The sequence below is a fragment of the Sceloporus occidentalis genome, unplaced genomic scaffold (genome assembly GCF_023333645.1).
Source record: "Sceloporus occidentalis isolate IW3139 unplaced genomic scaffold, rSceOcc1.0.p SCAF_10, whole genome shotgun sequence".
In the NCBI taxonomy this organism is placed as follows: Eukaryota; Metazoa; Chordata; class Lepidosauria; order Squamata; family Phrynosomatidae; genus Sceloporus; species Sceloporus occidentalis.
The window spans coordinates 36,737,171-36,759,084 of NW_028316990.1; the positions used below are offsets into that span (position 1 = coordinate 36,737,171).

The window sequence follows — 21,914 nt, forward strand, 5'->3', positions numbered from 1 at the left end:
ACCTTCCTCTCGTCCAGCGTTCCTGTTAAATAAGATTCCCACTTGATCGGCTCCATTTGATCCAAACGTTTGGAAGGGGAAATCAGCCATGCTTGCTGTTTGCCAAGAAACTGCGAAATGAAGGGAGGACCGGCCACAGCGCAAGCACTTGCAAGGGAAAAAGTGTCTGACTATAAATGGTGTAGTAGTTTGAGCGTTGGACTGTGACTTTGGAGACCAGGATTCGAATCCCAGCTTGACCATGAAACCCACAGTGTCTCAACCTCAGAGGATGGCAGTGGCAAACCCCCTCTGAAGAAACCTGCCAAGAAAACCCCATGATAGGTTCACATTAGGGTCTCCATAAGCTGGAAATGACTTGAAGGCGCTCAACAGCAAACAAATGGCTTTTATTAAAGAAGAAGCTCCTTCAGAACTGTGGAAGGCTTGCCTTCAAAGTGGACCGTTGGGAAAAGGCATTTAGAGAACAGCAGAAGAGAGACATTTGTTAATAGATTTGTACCCTCCAACTGTCCCGATTTGACAGTGACAGCCCAGTTCATCCTCTGCCATCCCACTTTTTCAGCTGCTTTTAAAATGTCCCAGTTTCTTTCTCCTCCTCCCACTTTGCCCTTTTATCCTGGGCTTGCTTCAGCTGTTGCAAACTGAGTTCGAAATGCAAATGTATTTGCACTCCCAGTTGATGCTGAGTTTAAGTATGAACATAAACTGAACTCAAGTCTGAACTTGAGCTATCCAAAGTGCTGTGCCCTAATCCCGAAATAGGTTCATCACCGTAGAGAACATCTCTAGCAGTTGAATTAAAACCCAGTGAAGATTTAATGTTTTGTTGAAATGGAAAGAATCAGTCATAGCTGTATGGATGGCATTAGCTATTCTGCCTCGGATGGGAAAATATCTTTATTGGTGGATTAAGCAAAAAACATGGAAATTGAATCTGGAGATGGCTGCCGATCATGGTACCTAAATAAAGTGTCCGGCTTTTGAGGCAGTGCACCACTGAAGACTATTTGGGACAGGCGGTTGCCATCTTGTCCTGTGAACTTGCCAAAGGCATGTAGTTAACCAAACCTAGGCCTAAGTTAGTCCAGTCCAAGCTTTTTCCTATTGTCTCATCCCAGCATCTTCTCAAAAGCCAGTAACCTTGAGCTCTTTTGAGAAAACTTGATCTAGATTTTTACAATATGGGAATACCAATCGCAAAATGTTGCTATGGAGATGCTGATCTTTTTGAGTATATTCTCCTCAAAGTGCTTTGAATTCAGTGCTGTGCTTATTTCAGAAGAAGATATGAATGTAATCTATTGGTACATATTTACATTTTCTTTTTTCGTTGCCGTATTTGTAATGTATATTAACTTGTAATACACTCTAGTGGCTTTTCAGATGTGTTGGAATGAAGTTATGTTTATCCACAGCCAGTATGGCTGACATATGTCTGCATAGTGTCTGGGGATGATCAGAGCTGTAGTCCAACACAGTGGGTGAGTGCAAAGTCAAGGGAGGCTGTTGTAATATTTACAAGCTACTGAAGGCATAATATACTCTCATAACTTTGGTGGCAATCTTGTGCACAGTCAAGGTACCCTTGAGCCCAGTGCTTCCAAGTAGAGACTATGACTCTGGAGACCAGGGTTCGATTCCCAGCTCAGCCAGTTAAACCAACTGGGTGACCATGGGCATCAACTTACTCTGAAGAAATCCTGCCAAGAAAACCCCATGAAAAGTGTCACCATAAGTTGGACATGACCTGAAGGCACATGACAAATGAAAAGAGATGAATAGGATTGTGCTGCTGGAGGTTTTGGCCCACATCTCATTGCTAGTCCCATCTAGAAGAGATCCTCTGAGATGATGGACCTTCTATCAATGTTTACTGATCAAGTTCCCATTGAATCAATAGATCTAGTCCAGTTGGAACTCATAAATGGATTTAGACCAGACATAGGGAATGTGGCGCATCCAGAATCTAGTTTCTACATGTTAGTTGCAGCTGCAAAATATCTGTTACGTTATATGCCAACAAGTAAACTCTGACTTACAGAGACCCTCTCATAAGGCAGTTAACAAAGTCAAACTTTCCAAACAGTGTTTGGAAAGCATTGTCAGTTCTTTGCTGGTCTTCCAGAGTGAACTAAAACTGGCCTTTTTACACACAGAGATATATCCTGGCCTGCTCCTTGTGGAGCTCTTCCCCCAGTTTGCATCTTATGTTCATCTCATGTTCTCCTCCTCTCCCCCCGCCCAACCTGGCTTGATCCTTATAAAACAAAAGCCCATCTGGGTCTCTTCTTGGCAGGCACAAGATGTACCTTGACCTAAAAGGGTCCCGTCTCTCCTCTGGCATTTGCTTCATCGTTGTTGTTTTTTGCCGCTTGATGAGAGACTTTTGAACAGTGCTTTGCTTGTCTTGGAGCTAAATTGGCTCCCTCCTTACGCTGTTTTCTCCTCTTCCTCCTCTTCCTCTTTCCTGCCATCCTGCCCTTAAGGGGAGCGTTTGTTACTGTTCCCTCTCTTTTGAAAAGGGTAAAGTGTCAGGCGCTGAAAGGGCAGCTCTGTAGTCTTGTCCCTTTCTCCCGAAATAACCCTTCACACCTTGGGGATGTGAAATACTCTGTACTCTAAGGGCAATGCCAACGAAGCTCAGGTTTTGAAGCATGCCGGCATCCCATGGGACACAAATTGCCTGGCTTGTGCACTGGTGGGCTCAAGACTAGAGCATGCCCTCCGATATCTCACAGGTGAAAGCCAGGACGCATGTGCCCAACCAGAACCAGAATGGGTTGCAGACGACAAAAGTTGTGATCGGGGAAGAATACATAAGCTAAGAGAGGCTGCGGTGGTTTGCTTTTGCCAGAGCCTACTGGAAAGGACAAGATTCTGCCCCTCCTGTCTTTTTGCTTGCAGAGTTCATTGAATGCAAACTACTTTTGAACTCAGTTTGCAGCAGCTGAAGTAATTGCAGGACAAAAGGGGGAAAGTGGGAGGAAGGGAGAAAAACTGGGGCTTTTAAAAAAGCAGCTGAAAAGTGGGATAGCAGGGGATTATTTGGCCAAACTGAGACAGTTGGGAGGTATACTACAATGTGGAGTGAAAAATAGCTAACACTGTCTTCTGGCTCAGCATGTCCTCCAAAGCCCACGGAGACCAACTGATCTCCTCCAGCTCGATCTCAAGAGGGTACAGCTCTTGGTTGAGCAGATACATTGCATCCAGAAGGTGCTCATTTTCCTCCATCTCCACATAAGTCTGGGAAATATGTTTCTCTACCAGTCAGAAGAGACCAGTTTTACCTCCGCCTTCCAGTCTGATGGGACTGAAACTCTCATTAGCCATGCTGGAGACAAAGGCAATAGCAGTGCCATGCACCTGGAGTTACCAGGTTGCAGAAGGCTTGAGTAGACAGTACCAGGTTTGGTTAGTACCGTGGTTCCCAAACTTTGGTCCTCCAGGTGTTTTGGACTTCAGCTCCCAGAAGCCCTAGCCAGGTTGGCCAACTTGCAGGAATTCTGGGAGCTGAAGTCCAAAACACCTGGAGATCCGAAGTTTGGGAATTACTGGGTTAGTATAAATAGGGCTTGGGAAATTTCCTTGGGGAATTGCAACTCCCATCATTGCCCATGCTGACTGGGGAATTTCAGGGGCCATGCTGCAAAAACAATTTCTTCTAAAAAGCAACTTTTTGAAGTTCTTGAGCATAAGGGCTTCCAGGCCACACAAAATAGGTGGCTCTTCCCAGATTTTCCCTGCCTGTGAATTCCAAATGCCGCTCCCTAAACTGCAAATCCTAAGGTTTCATAGGCATGTTGCAGTGGAACCATAGTGCTAGAAATGTGTAGCATGAAAGGGTTGTGAACCTCCATGAGACGTGCCTCCATCCGTATTCAGGTTCACCCAAAGCAGGTGGAGCGTCAAAGGGTTGCATTAACAGAGGAACAACGAACCAGGCTGCCACCGAGGAGAAGCGTTCGGAAATTATAGGCTTGCTCTCCCTACTTTATCATCCCTCCTTCCAGCGAGCCTTCGGAAATGTTAATAGATTCCGAGCTGGGTTTCCAAACTGGTGCTGGAGGCTAAAAATAGCAGAAGCGCACTGCGTCCAGCCATAAATTGCTCTCGTTGATCTGTCTTTTCATGGGTCTGGGCCAGCAAGGCCAGGTCTCTGAGCCAAGGCCAACTTGGTTATTCCAGATATTGCTTCCTCTGTTGATGATTCTTTCTCCTCACTTGCTCTCCTAGATGTTCCCTCTTGGCCTTAACCTCATGCCTTGCTCAAAAATCAAATTCCTTGTTCATATTCCCCATCAAGCATTCTCTTTCCCATAACGCTCAACAAAATGACTCTTGGAAGCTCTCCACCTCAATATAAAGCAAATGGTTGTTGTTTCTCAGCAACCTAATATTCAGTGGTAGACTACCTGGCTTCATGGAAGGTCCACCCCATTATCTGGGGAGCAAGGCAAGACAACAATAACTTGTGTGGACTGCTGTATTAAATAATGTTGTCTTACTGGTGTTTACGCTGATGGCTGCAGTAGCTGTGTTGTGTTTATGGCGTACGCCACTTGCGATTGACACACAAGCAGAACAATAAAGATGCCAGCCACGGATGCTGGCGAAATGTCAGGAATCAGCTTTTCTAGCCTGAAAAACCCACAATAAACTAACAAAGGCTATATGTACATAAGAATGCATAAATATCAACATGGATGTGGGTCTTCCTTTCTTTTAAAGCCATCTATCTAGTCTCCATCCCCAACGTCTGGCTGTGAGTTTCTTTGGGTGGTACACCTCTCATAGCATTGCTGCTTTCTTTCAAACCCAAATACTTGGGAAAGTTCCTTGTGGGATGACAAATCCCAGAATTGCCCGGACACCATAGCCAAGCCTGGGGAATTCTGGGACTTGTAGTCCAGAAAGCAACTTCCCCAATCTGTTTTTACCAATTGTGAATCTCTGCTGTTATGTGTTGTGAGTCTCTGCATTTACTTGTTGAATCACCCTGAGTTTTAGGAATATGTCAAAAGCGGATGCCATTTTTCCTCTACGGGGCTTTATTCCAGAAATGCGAGAGCAGAGATGATGCCAACCCAGTGCAGTCTGAATATGATGCCTCTGTAGCTAGCATGGCCAGCATTTCCAAGCTCTGTTTTTCCCTATAGCGCATCCGCTGGTGGTTTCCCCTATGTGCTCTTTCCCCATGGGCTAATCTAGAACACTATCTAGCCCATTGTGCACAATGGAGGTATTTCTTGAATGACTGTTTCTCCTCCGTCAGCCGTGTCTACAAACAAACATCATGAACAAAACCTCTCCTACGAACTTGTGCAAACAGCGGCATTTTCCTAGGGCTTTGAGCTTTTTCAATGCCATTTCTTCTTCTCCTTCTTCCTTTCTTTCTCTCTCTCGCCTGGCCTGAAAAACTCCCGACTGACTCCTTTGTAGGCCTGCATTTCATTCCCGACTCAGGCTGTGTCTGTGGCTTGTTTTCGGCGTCGCCCTCGACTGGCATCTCATTCTTAAAGCGCAGACATGAAAGCGTGGGCATCCTTTTGACATCCGCCCGTCTTGCTGTTCACAGTAATAGCGGCTTCTGTACTTTTCCCTCCCCTTCCCCTGGTATCTTTATTCAACTGATTAAATAGAGGAAATGGTTTGAGGAGGTTTGCAGAATGTTTAAGCCGAAGAAGCAGTGATCGGTTACGGTGAAGGAAAGTGGTATGGGAAGGAATAATGGAAATAATTGGTAATTATACCCGGCATTGATGTAGCACTTTTGTGGGAGCCAGGCCTACTTGCTCAGCTTACTACAGCCCTGCTGGGTAGGCTGGGCTGGGGAACAAGGAAGTGCCTTGGGAATATTACTGGACATCATCTCAATTTTCTTCCATTGAGCTCAAGTCAGTGTATGTCGCTTTCCACAATCCTGCTTTATCCTTCATGGGCCCTATTGTCATCCATCTTGCTCTTTGTTAATACAGGGGTACTGCCTTAAGTTATACAAACGGAGAGTTCCTCTTCATCCTCCTCCTCCAGAATGAAGTATGGATAGTATTGCTGGTCCAAACTAGGAATGCATATCCTCAGTTATTTTGTATTTGCAAATGGGGATCCAGTGTGGTGTAGTGGTTTGAGAGTTAGTCTATGACTACTTTGGGGGCATCAAATGCCAGGAGAAATCCTGATGGGAATGAATAATTGCAGATATTCTTTCCATCCATCACCAGAAGTATATGAAGACATCTAGTCCCCTGTACATGATCATGGGATGGGAGGACTAAGTCAATGGCCTTGCTCACTAGGCCACATGTGCTCTGTGTGAATATTTGCAGCTATGTTTAACTGCTGCAAGATGTCTTGTAAATGGGGGAAAGGTGGGGTATAAATAAATAGAAATACTGTCATTGTCATCTAAAATTTTCAATCCTTCCCATATCTTGAGTGGATAGTTATCAGCAGACCTACTCACTCCTTTTACAGTCCTCCTCATTCCAAAGGCAAAGAGGATCAGGTGTGACCACAGATGTACTTCTTTTGGTTTAGCTGAGCTTTGGCTCCAGCCTGGATCTACTAGGTTTGTGGTTAAGGGACTGCAGGTGTAAACCCCTATTAATTCTTAGGCCTGTTACAGACTGCCAAAATAAAGCTGCTTTGGGTCTCTTTGGAGGTATGCTGTTTAAATGATGCATACATCCTAAGAATCCGGAAGCTGCACCAAAGCTGCACTCCAGTGCTTAGGAAAGGAGTGCGGCTTTGGCGTGACCTCTGGACTCTTAGGACCCATGCATCATTTAAATAGCATACCTCAAAAAAGACCCGAAGCAGCTTTATTTGGGCAGTCTGTAACAGGCCTTAGTTTGGCCTTAGTTTGGGTGGGAAAATCCAAAGAAGGGACTGCATCTGCTGGTTGAATTTAGGAGAGAGAATTGGCCCTTTTCACCATGAATAAGGAAGTTGGCAGGGAGGAAGAAGAGAGAATTAATGGTTACATTTATTTTTGTCGTGATCCAGGACATAGGAGAGGGGTGTTCAAGAGGAGGAGGCATAATGAGAACATTGTCCCCCCACAAATAAGAATTCTGCCCCCTCCAAATGACATTTTCCTTGAATTCCCAAATCTCTAGCATTGCAGTGATTTCACATTTCAGCTGGGCATTTTGAAACAGAGTTTAGGCAAAGGGACCCAGGAGACACAGCAAATAGGAGGCTTTGGGGGCATGAATGATTTCCAGCGTCTTGCCTTCTGCAAGGCTGGAAACTTGGGGGCTGTCTGAAAAATTCCTGGGGGAGGAAGAATTCATATTAAAAGTGGCAGTGTCTTTACTTTGATCCCCAATAGCTTTACCCCTTCCTGGGTGATCTTACGCTCAATTCCCAGGCCTGGGTTATGAAATAACATACAAAACTGTGCGTCTGGGAAGGAGGGAGCTGATGGGCACCACAAGGCAGGAAAGGATTGAGGGGGAAATGGATGAAACCTGCCTTTTTATTTATGCTGAGTGGATCTTTTCCTGAGGAAATAGCCTGTCATTCATAATGAAGCCCCGTTAATGGCTCCTTGTCTACACAAATAACTCTCTCGGTGCGCATGGGGTGAAGTTGAGTGCGCCAACCCTTTCCTCCTTCCGTTGGCCTACTCCGGGTCCCTCTGCTCTTCCCTTCTTCTTCAGAAGAGATGTAACCTTTTTTTTTTTTTTTGCAGGGATGTTTGTCAAAACCGCTTTGAGGGATGGCAATGAGAGCAGAGGAGTGCCGTGGCGGGCAAACCCAAATGCCCACTGGGTCTGCCCTGGAAGGAACAAAACCACCACCGCAAGGCGGGTGGAAGAAGCCGCTGGAAGGGACACACTTTGGCCTTTTGTGTTGCAATAAGGTGCTTAGCAACAAGACTGCCTTGGGGTAAGCAGGACGCGTGTCTCTCATGTTTCATTGTCGGGTGCAATTTTAATTTCCAAATTCTTGGCTGATTCTGGGCTGGCCAAAGAATGGATGCCAAAGGAATAGAGACAGGCTTAGACTCAACAGCCACATGTAGCGTCCTCAGCATGCTCCTAAGCCCTAGTTGGAGAAAAACCCATGGTAGAACTATATTTCGGGTCTCTAAGGACAGTGTCTTCCTTCAGTCCCCCTAGGATACATCTGCACTGTACAATTATAGCAGTTTGATACCATTTTTAACTCCCACAGGTCCGTGCTCTGGAGTCCAGGGCTTTGCAGTGTGGTTAAGCATACTTAGCATCCTCTAATGTGAGAGGAGTGTGCTGGAGCACTCCAGCAGAGAATTCTAAGCACGTCACCAAACTGCAACTCCCAGCATCCCATAGATAGGAACCAGGAAATCTAAAGTGCTATAACTGGGCAGTGTGCATGCATATGCGTTCTTTTTCTTCCAAGGGCAAAACATTGCAGGGTGGTCTGAAAGTGCATTCAAGTGTCCCTCTTCCTCTGCCTGAATTCAGAAGTAGTGCACTCTTGGCCCCAGACATCCTGGACCATGTTGGCTTTTTAAAATACAGTATATAAAGTTGGGTCTGACAAGTGAAGCAGTCATGCGCTGGAATGTTTTATTTGCCAGGATGGGGCTGATCAGAGTGTAGGCTGTGGGGTGCACATAGGGTCATTTTTGTGAAGGCCACCCTATGGTGTGTGTGTGTGTGTGTGTGTATTTAACCCAAATACCTCCATAGAATACAACTATACTATAAGATTGGCCTGTATTGAAGGGGTTTTGGTAACCAGGCTTGGATGTGGTCCTTACATTCCCTTGCATAGTATGATTTGGTGAAAACAGACTTGTTTTCACTACCAATGCTCCAGTTGATTCTGTAATGCAGAGTGTCATTTGGTCATTCATGCTCCTTACACCTTAAAAGGCCGAATCCCATTTTCATTCCCTGTTTTGCATCACAAGCTCCTTCTCCCATAATACTTGAGCAGAGCAGTGGGAAATTTAGGACAGAAAGAAGGAAGTATTCCTTCACCCAGAATGTGAGCCTACTGTCAGATGTGCTACAAGGAGGTCTCTGGATGGCTCTCAATTGGAATGGCTTTAAAGGGGGATTTGACCAGTTCATAAAAGAGGTGGCTATCAAGAGCTAATAGTCACAGTGTCCATGTACTATGGGTTGACTCTCCCTTATCCACAGTTCCAAAATACGGTGTTCCAAAAACCAAAACGTGTGGCTTTTCCTGGGAGCAGAATTACAAAGGAGGGAGCCAGGCATAGCATACTCGCTTCTTAATGTGTTTAGTTCATCCTATAAGAGAATATCCATCTTTTGTCTAACTCAGCTGGGCTTTTCCTAGGTTCTCCTGGAAGCTAAACCCAAGCATCAGAAAAGAAAAGGCACACCAACGTCAAGCTCAGCCTCTCCTACAAAGGAGAGATATTTGATAGAGCTGAAGGACGGGGTATAAATTTACGGCAAAAGGGCGGGGTATAAATACCATAAACAAATAATAAATAAATATTTGATATTGTTGTATTTGAGTGTTGTAATAAGACTCCAGGGATCAGGACTGAACTCTCAACTTAGCCATGGAAACCTAGGGGTGACTTCAGGCAAGTCATACTTTCTTACTCTTAGAGCAGTGTTTCCCAAACTTTGGTCCTCCAGATGCTTTGGACTTCAGATCCCAGAATTCTTGATTAAACTGACTAGGGCTTCTGGGAGCTGAAGTCCAAAAACAAAAACCCGGGAAGACCAAAGTTTGGGAAACAACACCTTAGAGGAAGGGCCATAGCAAACTTCCTCCTGCCAAGAACTCCATAGGATACCCTTGCCATAAATTGGTTGACCTGAAGTCCCATGACAACCCAAGAGCATTGTTGTGTTGTAAGAAAAGATGCATGGAAAAAATGTGCTTCCTCTCCCCAGGAAGGGAAACATCTCTGAGATGAACATCGCTCATTTTTGCAGGGAGATTGGGGTCACTGAGAAAACCTTCCGCCCTTTGCCCCTTCCTCCGCTTCCTAGGTTTGCAAGACAGCGTCCCAATAAAAACCCTTGAATAACGAGAGCAACTCTGGTTTCTTTTTCTCTTACAGAATGTGTCTTTTTTTTGTTTTTGCTCAGTGCACTTGGAATTGACCAGAACTGAAGTCACAAACATTCATTGAAAGCAAGAGACGCCCCAACGCACCAACCCTCCCCAAAAAGACGAAACAAACAAACAGAACTTCAAACCAAACCCAGCAGTAGGTTTTGTTTTTTCTTTTTTCTAAAATCCATGATTAAAACCTGGTACAAACAGGTGAATATATAGATATATTTTTTTTCTTTTAGTAGATGTAATATTTTTTCTTCTCTCTCTCTCTTTTTCCTCTCTCTCTCTCATTATACAGCAAACGTTTGCAAATATAGAATTTCTTTTCTCTCTGTACAATGGAACGGCGTCCTTTTTTACAGCGACAGACCCTTTCCGCCCCAAAAACACAAACGGAAAACAAACCCTCATCATCAAAAAATTGCACAAATGGGACTTCAGGCAATTCATAGTCTAAACTGGAAGACTCCATTTGCAAAAGGCCCAAAGGATATATTTTTTTATTATTATTTTTAAATCCTTCTGCTAACTTTTTTTTTTAATTCCTGGTTTACCTCTTTTTTGTTGTTGTTGTTGTTTAGTTTTTTTTTTTTTCCTTTTTGGTTACTGAAAGGAAGAAGAAGAAGACAAAACTGTACACAGAGTCCACAAAGAATACAGAAGAAGGAGCCATGCGATGTGATGGTGGTTACTCCATACTCCTTTGGTTTTCTGCCTGGCTCTCCCGCACTTTGATTTTTCTCTCTCTTGTTTTCACTCTTTCTTTCCTTCCTTCCCTTTTTTATTCATTTTTTGTTTTTTAAAAAAAGAAAAGAAAACTCGCCCCATCCCCACATCTGTTTTTAAGCATTTGAGGGGAAGGTCCCCCCAAATCTTCAGATTTGGTGTAGATCCCACAATTGTGAGACAATATTTTCATCTCTTTCCCCCTTCCTTCCTTCCTTCCTTCCTTCCTTCCTTCCTTCCTCTCAATCTCTCTCTCCCTCCCCCTCTTTCTGATACATTATATAGAATAACTGTAGATTCCCATAAGTTTTTAAAGAGAAGTCTGGGTTAAAAAGAATAGCTGCTGCCGTTGATTTTATGGTTTGTTTTGTTTGGTCCAGAGTTAAGTCACGAGTTGGCCGGGGGGACTCAAGACTTGTGCTGGGCTGAAACCCCTTTCCAGTAGTCTAAGATGTCGTGAAGATCCTCGTCTTTGGCAAACTGGACCTTTTTGCGCAGGGCGTGGCCGGCGGCCATGTACTCCTCCTCATCTTTGTGCCTCTTGCGGTTCAGTTTAAAGCGCTCCCAGATGCTGTGGGACGGTTTGCAGGTGTACTCGGGGCTGGAGGTGTAGCTCAGGTTGTGGTACTGGGGGGAGAGCTGAGAATAGGCCAAGTCTCTTGGGCGAGGCCGGGTCAAAGGTTCCAAAATGGAGGGCTTGCGCCCGCCCATGCCACTATCATGTTGCTCTCCCTGATGGGACCCTGGGTAAGAGTGGCGGTGCTCGCTGTACTGCCGGATCTTCTCGGCCTCGGCCCGCAAGATAGCAGCCGCCGGTGTCACAGTGAGGATGGTATCGGTGGTCGGAGACGTCTTCTCTATATATTTGGCTTCTGATTTGTGGGCAGAGCCCTCAGAGCGGAAGGATCTGGGGCTCCGGATGGAACCGCTGGAAGAAGTGCTGGAGCGTTTGGGGGGACCTTCCATGCTGTGGTGCCTCTGGAGAGGGTGGTTGTAGCTCTCTTTGTAGACTGGAGCAAGGAAGCTGTGTTTGCTGGGGATCTGTTCAGATAAGAGCACCAGCTGGGGTTCAGCAGTAGACACTGCCCCCGATTTCACCCCCTGGAAAGAGGTGGATTCCGACTTCAAGGCATCGATGCAGTTGTTGATGATCTGGTTAACCTTATCCACTTCTTTTGTGATGGTGGAAATCTCCGCCACTGAGCTTTGGCTGTCCGGTGGCATGGGAAGGTCACAGTCCCTCCGTTCAGGCTGCTCACCCGTCCGCACTTCCATGTAGTTGCCCTTGGTAGCCTTGGGGGTCTCGCTGCTGTCAATCAACTTGTACTGCTCAACCTCTCCCACCGAAGGGAGGTAAGGGATGCGTGTCATGGTCTCACCACCCAACATCTGGCCTTGGGAAAGCTGAGAGATGCTGGTCGTCTCCATCTCTGGCCCATATTTCAGCTCAATGATGGTCTTCTTCATGTTGATGGCGGCTTGCTTGTGCTTCTCTTCCTGATGGCGCCTCTTCCGGAGGCAGTAATACACCACCCCCAGGACGATCACCATGCCAAACATGCAGCCTAGTATGGTCATGATGTAGTGAGTGGCAGTTGACGGGCTGGGTACCGGCTCTTCCCTGTTCTGCTTGTTGAGGTTGAGGGTGAGGCAAGTGTAGTTGTACCGTCCGATTCGGTTGGAGGATGTCACGCAATAGGTGTAGTCTTCGTTTGGGCCCAGGTCAGTCAATTCGATTTCTTCTTTCTTTTTCAGGAGCTTGGCGAGGATATTGTATCGGCCGTTCTCAAACTGGGCCAGCGTGTACATCTTGCTATAAGGGGCTGGAATCTGGACGCTCAACACAGCCGAGTTGTGAGTCACGTGCTTGACTTTCATGGTTGGATACAAACCTGGGTCGATCACAGGGGTGTGGAGCGAGATCTGTGGCGTGGTGCCGTCGCCAGAGAAGCATTCTTCCTCGGGGCATGGGCTCTCAGGAAGAGCTGTGGTCACTGGATTCTTGGGTAAGATTACAAAAGGCGGCATGGTGTAGGGGCCACCGGTGCAAAGAGAGGAGAGCATGCCCAGGGCATTGCGATATCCACTCCGTCCCTGGCCTAAAAGGTAGTAGCCGGAATAGTCCGGCGGAGAGTCACACTGCATGCGGTCATAGGTGCGAGTCATGTTGGTGAAGCCCTCAAGCCACTGAAGGAAGCCCAGGAGCTCACAGGAGCAGTAGAAAGGGTTGCTGTAGAGTTCACAGACCGAGAGCTTGTTCAGGCCCCTGAAGGTGTTGCTATCCAGTCTCTGGATCCTGTTCATAGACAGGTCAATATTCACGATGTTGGGGCACTCTCCAAAGGCATTGGGGGTGACAGTCTCAATCAGGTTGGCCTGGAGGTAGAGGTACTCCAGCTTCCCCAGTCCCCGCAGGATTCCCTCCGTCAGGTTCCTCAAGCGGTTGTAGCCGAGCTGCAGCACCTGCAGGTTGTACTGTCCCGAAAAGGCACCATCCTCGATGTACGAGATCTCGTTCTTGGTCAGGTTGAGGTATGTGAGGTTACTGAAGCGGCTGAGGGAGGAGAACTGCACGCTCTTGATCTTGTTGTCGTTCAGCCGCAAGTCCAAAATGGTGCTGTTGATCTGCTGAGGGATGGACTCGTAAGGAGGTTGGTTCTGGCTACAGATGGCCAGCCATACAAAGCCCTTCTCGCCTTCGATCAGCCAGCAGTCGGCCTGCACCTTGCCCACATAGAGGAGAGACATGGCTGCCATGCATGTGCACAGTGCTGATGTCACGGCCCACCGACGGCCTGCCATTTGGAAGGGCCAGGCAGAGATGGGGAGGTCGCCCCGTATCTGCTGGAAGGGGAAGAGGAGGGTGGTTCCTTGGACAGCAGAAACCTGCCTTTGGCTAGTGTTTCGTGGGGAGCTTTACCATGCTCTCCTTTCTCTCCATGGTTTCCAACCATGAAGGGAAGCGTCTGGTGAAGAGGGCAAAGGAAGCTCCTCGCTCAGTTCTGGCCTTTGCCAGGCAGGAAAAGCTTTAGCAAAGGTCCTCCGGGGAGGTTGGTTCTTCCTCCATCGTATCAGGCTGCTTTTAAAGTCACTCCGGAGAAGGTAGGCTGGGGAAGAAGACAGTGTCGTAACTCAGGCACAAGCTCTCTTCTCCCTCTTGGCGCTGGCCCATCTTGTTTTCTTTTTGCCACCAGCCCCCATTTTGGTGTGAGGATACTGCTCCGTCAATCTCCTTCTCCAAATCTCTGCCTCTCAGTGCCGTGTGTGCCAGGTTACTTGGTGCTCCTGCTGAAACAAAGGAAGAAAATTGGCATTTAATGGCATTTTGTAATAATAATAATAATAATAATAATAATAATAATAATGGAGTATTTGGAAAAGCTGGCTTTTGGACCACAGCTCAGAATGATATGAATAATCTCTCTCCCCTCTCCACTGGTAAGAGATGGCACCAGAAACTCTTCCCAGGGTTAGACAGCTGCTGCAGTTGGGAAGTTTTGGGGCCGAGCACAAGGGGAAGAGCTCTCCTCTTAGCTTGTCCAAAAAGGGACTTAGACACACGTATACTGCACTTAAATGTGCACCAACTGACATGCATCACAGCCTTGGGCACTTTTGATTTCCACTGGACATTTATGAGGGACATTGGGCATTCCTTTTGCACTCCAGCACTTTCTAACTGGTGTCCACACTCCACTGGAAGTGCCTCAATGTACACTAGTGCCCATCTGGGCCACGGCACATGATTCACTCCATTGGCTTCCACTATAGATATCTGTACATTGTAACATCACAGCAGCCTGTAAGACATCATCTGTTATTTTTCCCAAGGGGAAAAGGGGGGGTCCCATCCGTTCATCAGGGAACCCATATTTTAACCTAGGAGTGGATATTCTTTCCACTCTGAGTCTAGACAGTAGGGTCTACATTTTCTTTCTACTTGCACCCAACTCCATTTAACTCTGCCCTGCTTCTCTTTGTCGTTCTCTCTAAGATCCTCTCTTTCCATCGCCCGGGTCAGTTTATCAATAAATGAGGGAGCTGCCTTTTTGCAAAAAGAGAGCAACAAGAGTGCAGTGGCGATCCATTACAGATGATAAATGTTTAATCATGCAAAGAGATGGGCAAGAGGAGGGGGAAATTTTTTTTTGGCTCGCAGGCACCAAATGTTAAAATGAGCCAAGGCTATTCATTACTTGTAAAATAATCAAAGGAGACATCTCTAAGATGGCATAGCAAACATTTATTAATGATGAAGTCTCCACTAAATGGCTGCAACGTCCATTTCGGAGATGTCAGGTGCGGAAAGGATGCTCCTAGGCAGGCAGCCATTCCCATTCCTTCCCCTGGCCGCTCCTGGATCATGATATGCATACTTCCAGCCCAGTTTCCATACAGTTGCAAGGCAAAGTCTATAGTTAGAATTGCTGCAGAGCTGACTAATAAAGGGGTCTTGTGTTCTAGACTTGGGTCCCATCTCCAAGATATCACATTATACATATATATATATATGCAAGTATTCCAAAAAAAACCCAAAATCCAAAACAGTTCTGGTCCCAAGCATTTTGGATAAGAAAGACCCAACCTATATGTACATGCTTTTGACCACTTTAGCCTTTTCCTCTGTTTTAATCTGATTGATTTTAATGTGTGTTTGTTCTATTTAATTTATTTTTTAACTTGAAAATTGTTTTAAATTGTTTATATTGAGTGAATTGTATGTCACACTGAAATCTCACAACAAAAGGTGGAAATACGATTATTTTAATAGAAAGATACAGGCAGACAAACTGACCAACAAGCAGAGGATCAAGTTATAGCTGCCCAGATGTTAAAGGCATCTGGCCATAAACCCTGACCGCTGGTCATGCTATCCAGGATGGATGGGAGTTGGAGCAACCTCCGAAGGACCACTCTATCCCTGTCCAAAAGCCATGGTTTTTAGCCTTTGGTTCTCCAGTTACTTTGGACTTTGATAATGCAGAATCTGTAGCCAGCATAGTCAATGCTAAGGAAGTCCAAAGGAACATTGGATTAACAAAGGTTGAGAGCTACTGTTCTTGTGGTCCAAGGAAAATCTGAAGGACTATGTGGTTTTCTCCAAAAGACCTATGGAGACCTCAGATTTCAGAAGATGTGTTGCTTGCCCAAACGTTTACCACGACTCTGACGCCAGGGTTGGAAGACATCTAAGCTTTCTGAAAACAAAGCCATCCCCAAACCAGATTCCTGACACCGAGGCTCTCCGGAGAAATTGAGTTTTATCATTAATAATCTAGCGCTCAAAGGGTAACATCTGTTTTGGACAAACTGTAATGAGATTTAAACCCCAGGTGGAAGGAAGACTCCGCAGTAATAAATGACTTGCTGTACGTCTAAATAGTTTTAATTTTTTTGTTGGCAGAAACGGCTCTTATGCTTGTATTTATTTATTTATTTATAAATTTTTCTTTGGGACCAGTTTGCCAGCGCTTTTGTGTTGTTGTTGTCGTCGCTGCTGCTGCTGTTTAATGATTGCTATTAATTTCCAAGGTGGCAGATGGAAGCAAAGCCTAATCCAGTGACATTTGCAATGAGAGCTGTGGTCCACAGAAGGCGTGCAAAGTTTTTGGAGTGACATTCACCTTGCAGCTTTGTGTTTTGCCTTTTTAGACTTATCTTTTTTTCCAAGGAGGAATAGTAACAGTGCAGTCCCTATGCATGTCTCTTTGGAAGTTAAGTCCCACCAATCTCAATGGGACTTTTTTCTCCCCCCATCTTCCTCCCTTTTCTTTTTTTAACCATGGTTCAGCAATAGCAATAACATTTACATTTCTATACCACTTACAAGTGAACTCAGCACTCTCAAAGCGGTTTACAATCTGTAAAGCAGTTGCTCCCAAGAAGCTTGGTACTCATTTTACCAAGCTACGAAAGGATGCAAGGCTGAGTTAACTTTGGACTCCTGTGGGATCGAAATCACAACCTTGTGGCTGCTGTATCGGCGTTTAACCACTTCGCCACATGGTTTAGTTCCAACATGTGCATTTTCTCACACAAAGTGCCACGGCTTTGGATCTAGGGTGCAAAATACTGTATGTACGCATGTATAAGTCTAGAAATGTTTGCCAAAAATTTGACCCAAAAAACCTGGGTCGACTTATCCACGGGTCAATATAAGTACTGTATTTTAACTCTTAATAGATGGAGCCATCCCCTTTCTCTGAATAGTGGTAAAAGGCAAGCACTTAGTCCATCCTAGGAGCACCAAAAAGAAGAATTGATCCCCACTACTCTCTCATCCATCCAGCCTTTAGGATAAGCACAAACAGTTATGCCTGCCAGAATTTTCTTTGGCATCATTTTCCTTTGCCTCATCCTTTACATGTAGGGTTGCTATGTCCCCATTTTACCCAGGACTTGCATGGTTTTTGGGCTTAGGGAATGTCCCCACCCGGGTTTAAAGAGAAGTCCTGGGAGCCGGTCAGCTGGAGCCCCTCTCCGTCCGTCGCTCGCTGGCCAGGCTCCTCTGAAGAAGTTGCAGCAGGGAAGGAGAGGGACAGAGAGAGAGGAGGCTCCCTCCCTACGCAGAACGCTTCCCCTTTGACTGCTCCGAGTTCTTCTTCATCCCCTTCTTCTTGACAAAGGGAAGGGAAGGGAAGGGGGGCTGAGCAGAGCAGAGGCAGAGTGTGCGTGTTTTATGACTTCGCTGTTGTGTTGTACACACACACACACACACACACACACACTCACACGAGCCAGCGAGAGTCCTCAGACTACAATTCCCATCACCCATCCATCCCCAACTTAGCCAGCTGCTCTTTGGCAATGAAGCCACAGGAGGGCGCCTGAGAGAGAGAGAGAATGGGAGCCTCAAGGGGAGAAGCCGCCCTTTCTGCTGCCGCCAGAGGGCACTCCAGAGCAACAGGGAAAGGGGTGGTGCCCTTAGCGAGTGCAGCGACTGAGTTTGGGACTACAATTCCCATCACCCCCAACCAACCCACATGCCCATGGCCCTGGAGGAGGGCTCAAGGATTCTGGGAATTTCCAGAAAGGGAGTTGAGGGGGCCAAGGGTGCAGAGAGGCTGCAGGGAGACCTACCCCAACCTTTGCATGGTCTGGGGATGATGGGAAGTGTCCTCCAACCCCCCCCCAACCTGCTGTGCCTTGTGAGGATGATGGACAGTGTCCTCCAAGACCCCCCCACATGTCTAGGGATAATGCCAAAATGTCCTCCATTTTGAGCATGCCTAAGAAACATGCGTTTATATTAATGCTTTTTTAAATTATTACATTTGTTTTAGTTGTTTGTGTGTCCCCCATTTAAAAATATGTCCTACATGGGGGGGGGGGGTAAAATTTGTCCTACATTTTAAACATTTGTCCTGGTTTGTAGGTTGACAGTTATGGCAACCCTATTCACAAGCCCCTAGGTTTTACCCTCGACTTATCCACTGGTCATATCAAAATCCATAAGTTTGCCCCCAAAACCTACCCTCGACTTATACATGAGGTCGACTTACAGTTGTGTATATATGGTAGTTTCGTAGGTGTGAAGAGGGGGAGACAAAAGGAGGCCATTGTTTTCCCAAATCAGAATTCTTCACCACCATCATCACCCTTGATCTTTTCCTTCAGTCTCCCAAATTTCTACTATTGCAGAGAGGGGGACACTGGAAACCACTGACATGTGATTTCTCTCCCTGTCTTTCTTGGACCTTTCCAAAATGAATACTGCTTCCTACGGAGGTGGGCAGGCAAGCACCTAGCCTTCCCGACATCCAACTCCATTTGCTTTAAATGGAGGGATTTGAGTGGCACGTTCTGCCACGGATGGTGGATTGCAGAGTGGCAGAAGCTTCCTCCATTTGCAAGGGAGGGCATCAGTGCCAGGCCGGAGCTCTGCCAGCTTTTGGGGGGAGGAAGGCCTGCGGGGGAGAGAAAAAGCAACATCTCAGGTGATGCTGATAATCGCTTTTAATCTCCTGCTCAAAATAGCCCAAAGTCAAGTAAAGGAGGGATTAGATGGCCTAAGCCACTGTTGTTGTCAGTGTGTAACAGACTTAGTCTTCCTCCGAATGGGGAGAGGAAGTGAAACATACCCCTCTTCTGATACTATGGGCTCCCTCTTGCTCAGCGCCGTTGCAGCAGGGCAGCTGTTGGGGATTTTGCACCCCAGATCCAAAACCATGGCACATGGTTTAAAAAGGGGGAGGAAGACAGGTGGGGGGGAATGGAATGTGGCAACACCAGTTTTTAATTTAGTCAGAGCTTTTGCAGCCTTGCATCTGAAGAAGTGGGCTTATATCCATGAAAGCTCATGCTAAAATGAAAAGCAGCTTTTTCCTCCTCTCTTCCTCCTTTCTTGTGCCACAAGAGACTAACATGGCTACTTCTTTGTACACCAAGGGGAGGCATCCAAGTCTGTTACTATCTTGTATACATTTCGGTATATACATTTGATCCAGCAACAGCCTCGGCTGAGTCTTCACACTTTCCCATCTTTACCACCCATAGTATTTTCAGTAACGCCACTTAGGAGTAAACCTTGCATGAACTTTTCCCAGGCCTTGTAGTTAAACTATGCGGCTCTCAAGCATATTTTGCATTGGCGAGTTTGGGAAATCCTTTCCGGGGCAATTAAAATGAGCCCTGCTCAGCTTTCACAGTGAACTTTGTGCTTTGTGTTGCTGAGCGTCTATGGCTCCTGTCTGCCTCTAGAGGTGCTGCTGGTCCAGAATTTTGCATCTCTTGGGATGAAGGTCCTGGGAACCACAGCTGAGCCCTGCAGATAATAAAGGATCTAGTACTGCATTACAGCTTTTAAACTGGTTTAACAGGCAGACTGCTCCCCAGGGAATTCTGGGAACTGTAATGCTGAGATAAAGGTTAGGTGGAGAAAGGGCAGCACCATCACCAAAAACCATCTCCCTGAATTCCTTGCAGAAAGACTTACACGGTTAGAGCTAAATAAAATATACTTTATGGCGCAGACAGCTTGGAAACTTTTAGTATTTTGAAAGTTGCAGTCCCAAAAAGGAACTTTTCCAAGCTCCAGGTGTCCATGTGTCAGCATTAGTCAAACCTCAGGCCGCAGGCTGTGTGTAGCTACTGATAAAAGCCAAGAAAGCGACATCTTCAACCACAGAAAATTACATATATGCATGCGTTTGACCGAAGGCATGATCCAGCCAAACTGGAGTACAGGTATGTTTATAGCTCTTTTATTTGGAAATGGGTTTGGAAATGCATCTGAGAAAGTAGACTGAAGTCTACAAAAGCTCATGGTGCCAACTTCTTTCTTTCAGTCGCGAAGATGCTGCAAGATCTCTTTACATAGGCCTGTTACAGACTGCCAAAATAAAGCTGCTTCGGGTCTCTTTGGAGGTATGCTGTTTAAATAATGCATGCATCCTAAGAATCTGGAAGCTGCACCAAAGCTGCACTCCAGTGCTTAGGAATGGAGTGTGGCTTTGGCGCGACCTCTGGACTCTTAGGACCCATGCATCATTTAAATAGCATACCTCCAAAGAGACCCGAAGCAGCTTTATTTTGGCAGTCTGTAACAGGCCATAGTGATGCTAGATAGTTTGCAACATTTAATGGAAGGATTCTCTCTCTCTTTGTCTCTCACACACACATATACACACACAGCCTCTTGTGCTATACAAGTACCAGTTCAATATTCTGGGTAAACCAGAGAAAGATGTATTTTACAAAAACAAAACCCAGCAACCCATCCCCTGCCGACTAGGAAGTGGAGCGCGAATGTTAACTCGCTGCCCACAGGGCACTGAGTTGCTACCAGCTGGGAACGTTTCTCGGCTCTGCGGGAGGACACTGGTGATTGATGCATCGCCAAAACTCAAATGCCTGTTGCATTGACCTTTCTGTAAGACAAGGCTGAGGCTGTGTCTTTGGGAAACAAAACACTTGTCTCCGCTCCATCCTCTTGTGGCCACGCATCACAGTTTCAATATGTTGAAGGATAGCAAGGGTTTCCCCTCCTCTTTCTCCTTCGTCTCCATCAGTCGGCAACTTTGTGGTACTCTCATCTCCACTGGCTGCTTGGTGTCAACTTTCAAACTAAATGTGTCCTCCTCTGCTTAGGTTTTGGTCTTCTGCTACTTATTGTCTTCTAATGAGGAATGCCCCAATATATGAGAATGTCTCTTCTGATTCATCTATTGCCTTATATTGGGGCATAACTCATCTCAGCGATAGTAACTAGTTACCAACCATCTCGCCATGTCCTCTCTCTTCTCCTAAAATTAAGCAATGGCAAGGCAGTAACAACAAGGGCCTAAGTCCAAATGAATCAAATGCAATAGACCTATTAAATCAATTGCTGAATGGTGTAGTGGTCTCAGCATCCAACTAGGACCAAAGTTTGAGAAGCCCTGTCCAGGACGAAGGCTCATACATAGGCATGGCTACCCCATTACTGACCGACGCATCTGGTAACCAGAGGTCTACTGGTTTTGCACTCCAAGGCTCTATTTGCAAAGGCAATGCCTAGTTGCTTATGTTCACACGTGGACCGAGGCTGTCTATGTGTGTGCTGCAACCTATTAAAAACCGGCCCTTCTGCTCTGTGCAAACCCCCAGCTGGGATCCGTTGGAAGTCCATTTCCAATGAAAGTGCTTTTTTCCCGGGGGAGAAGGCGGCTGACTCATTGCTTTGGGGGGGAGGACAAGGGCTTTTGTTTTAAGACAGCGTTAACTCATCACCTCCATTTGCCAATTCTCCATCGCCAGCTGGGCTAAGCCCTGCGTGCTCTGCATCAAGTGGAATTTAAGTCATCTTTCTGCTCTTCTTCAGCTTCTTGCACATGCTTTAAAAAGAGAGAGCAAGGGTACTCATTACACCCAGCGGCTTCAGGCACCCTCCTTCCTTGCAAGCACTGCTCCGTGTGGCTGTGCAACACTGATAGGTTTTTAATGGCATGCTTCCTGAGGGCGCATGCCAGCCATTTTCTCTTGCCTACAGCAATAATGGATGGCACCAGCACCGGTTGCCTGGCTTCAAGGATTTCTTGGTTCTTTAAAAAATGAATTATTTCCCCCTAACGGGATGGTCGTTCCATAAGGCTCCTTAATTTTTCTTGAAGGTGAACGTGGTCATTTTTCCAGGATCACTGAAAACCCGACACTTCCATTCC

At 46.2% G+C, this 21,914-nt stretch overlaps 2 protein-coding genes across 2 annotated transcripts in view; one reads left to right on the forward strand and one right to left on the reverse strand.

The window, feature by feature from the left end:
* Window positions 1–16,236, forward strand: part of LOC149306482 (mitotic spindle assembly checkpoint protein MAD1-like) — a 366,682-nt gene extending 350,446 nt beyond the window's left edge. The window contains exons 23-25 of the transcript XR_016282433.1: window positions 7,703–7,899; window positions 10,077–10,198; window positions 12,529–16,236. The gene's annotated coding sequence lies outside the window, so the exon portion shown is untranslated. The remainder of the gene's footprint in view (window positions 1–7,702; window positions 7,900–10,076; window positions 10,199–12,528) is intronic.
* LOC149306484 (protein ELFN1-like) lies at window positions 10,564–13,575 on the reverse strand. Its single transcript, XM_089539538.1, has one exon. The coding sequence runs from the start codon at window positions 13,573–13,575 to the stop codon at window positions 11,182–11,184; it is 2,394 nt and encodes a 797-aa protein (XP_089395664.1). The 3' UTR covers window positions 10,564–11,181.
* Window positions 16,237–21,914: the final 5,678 nt, after the last annotated feature.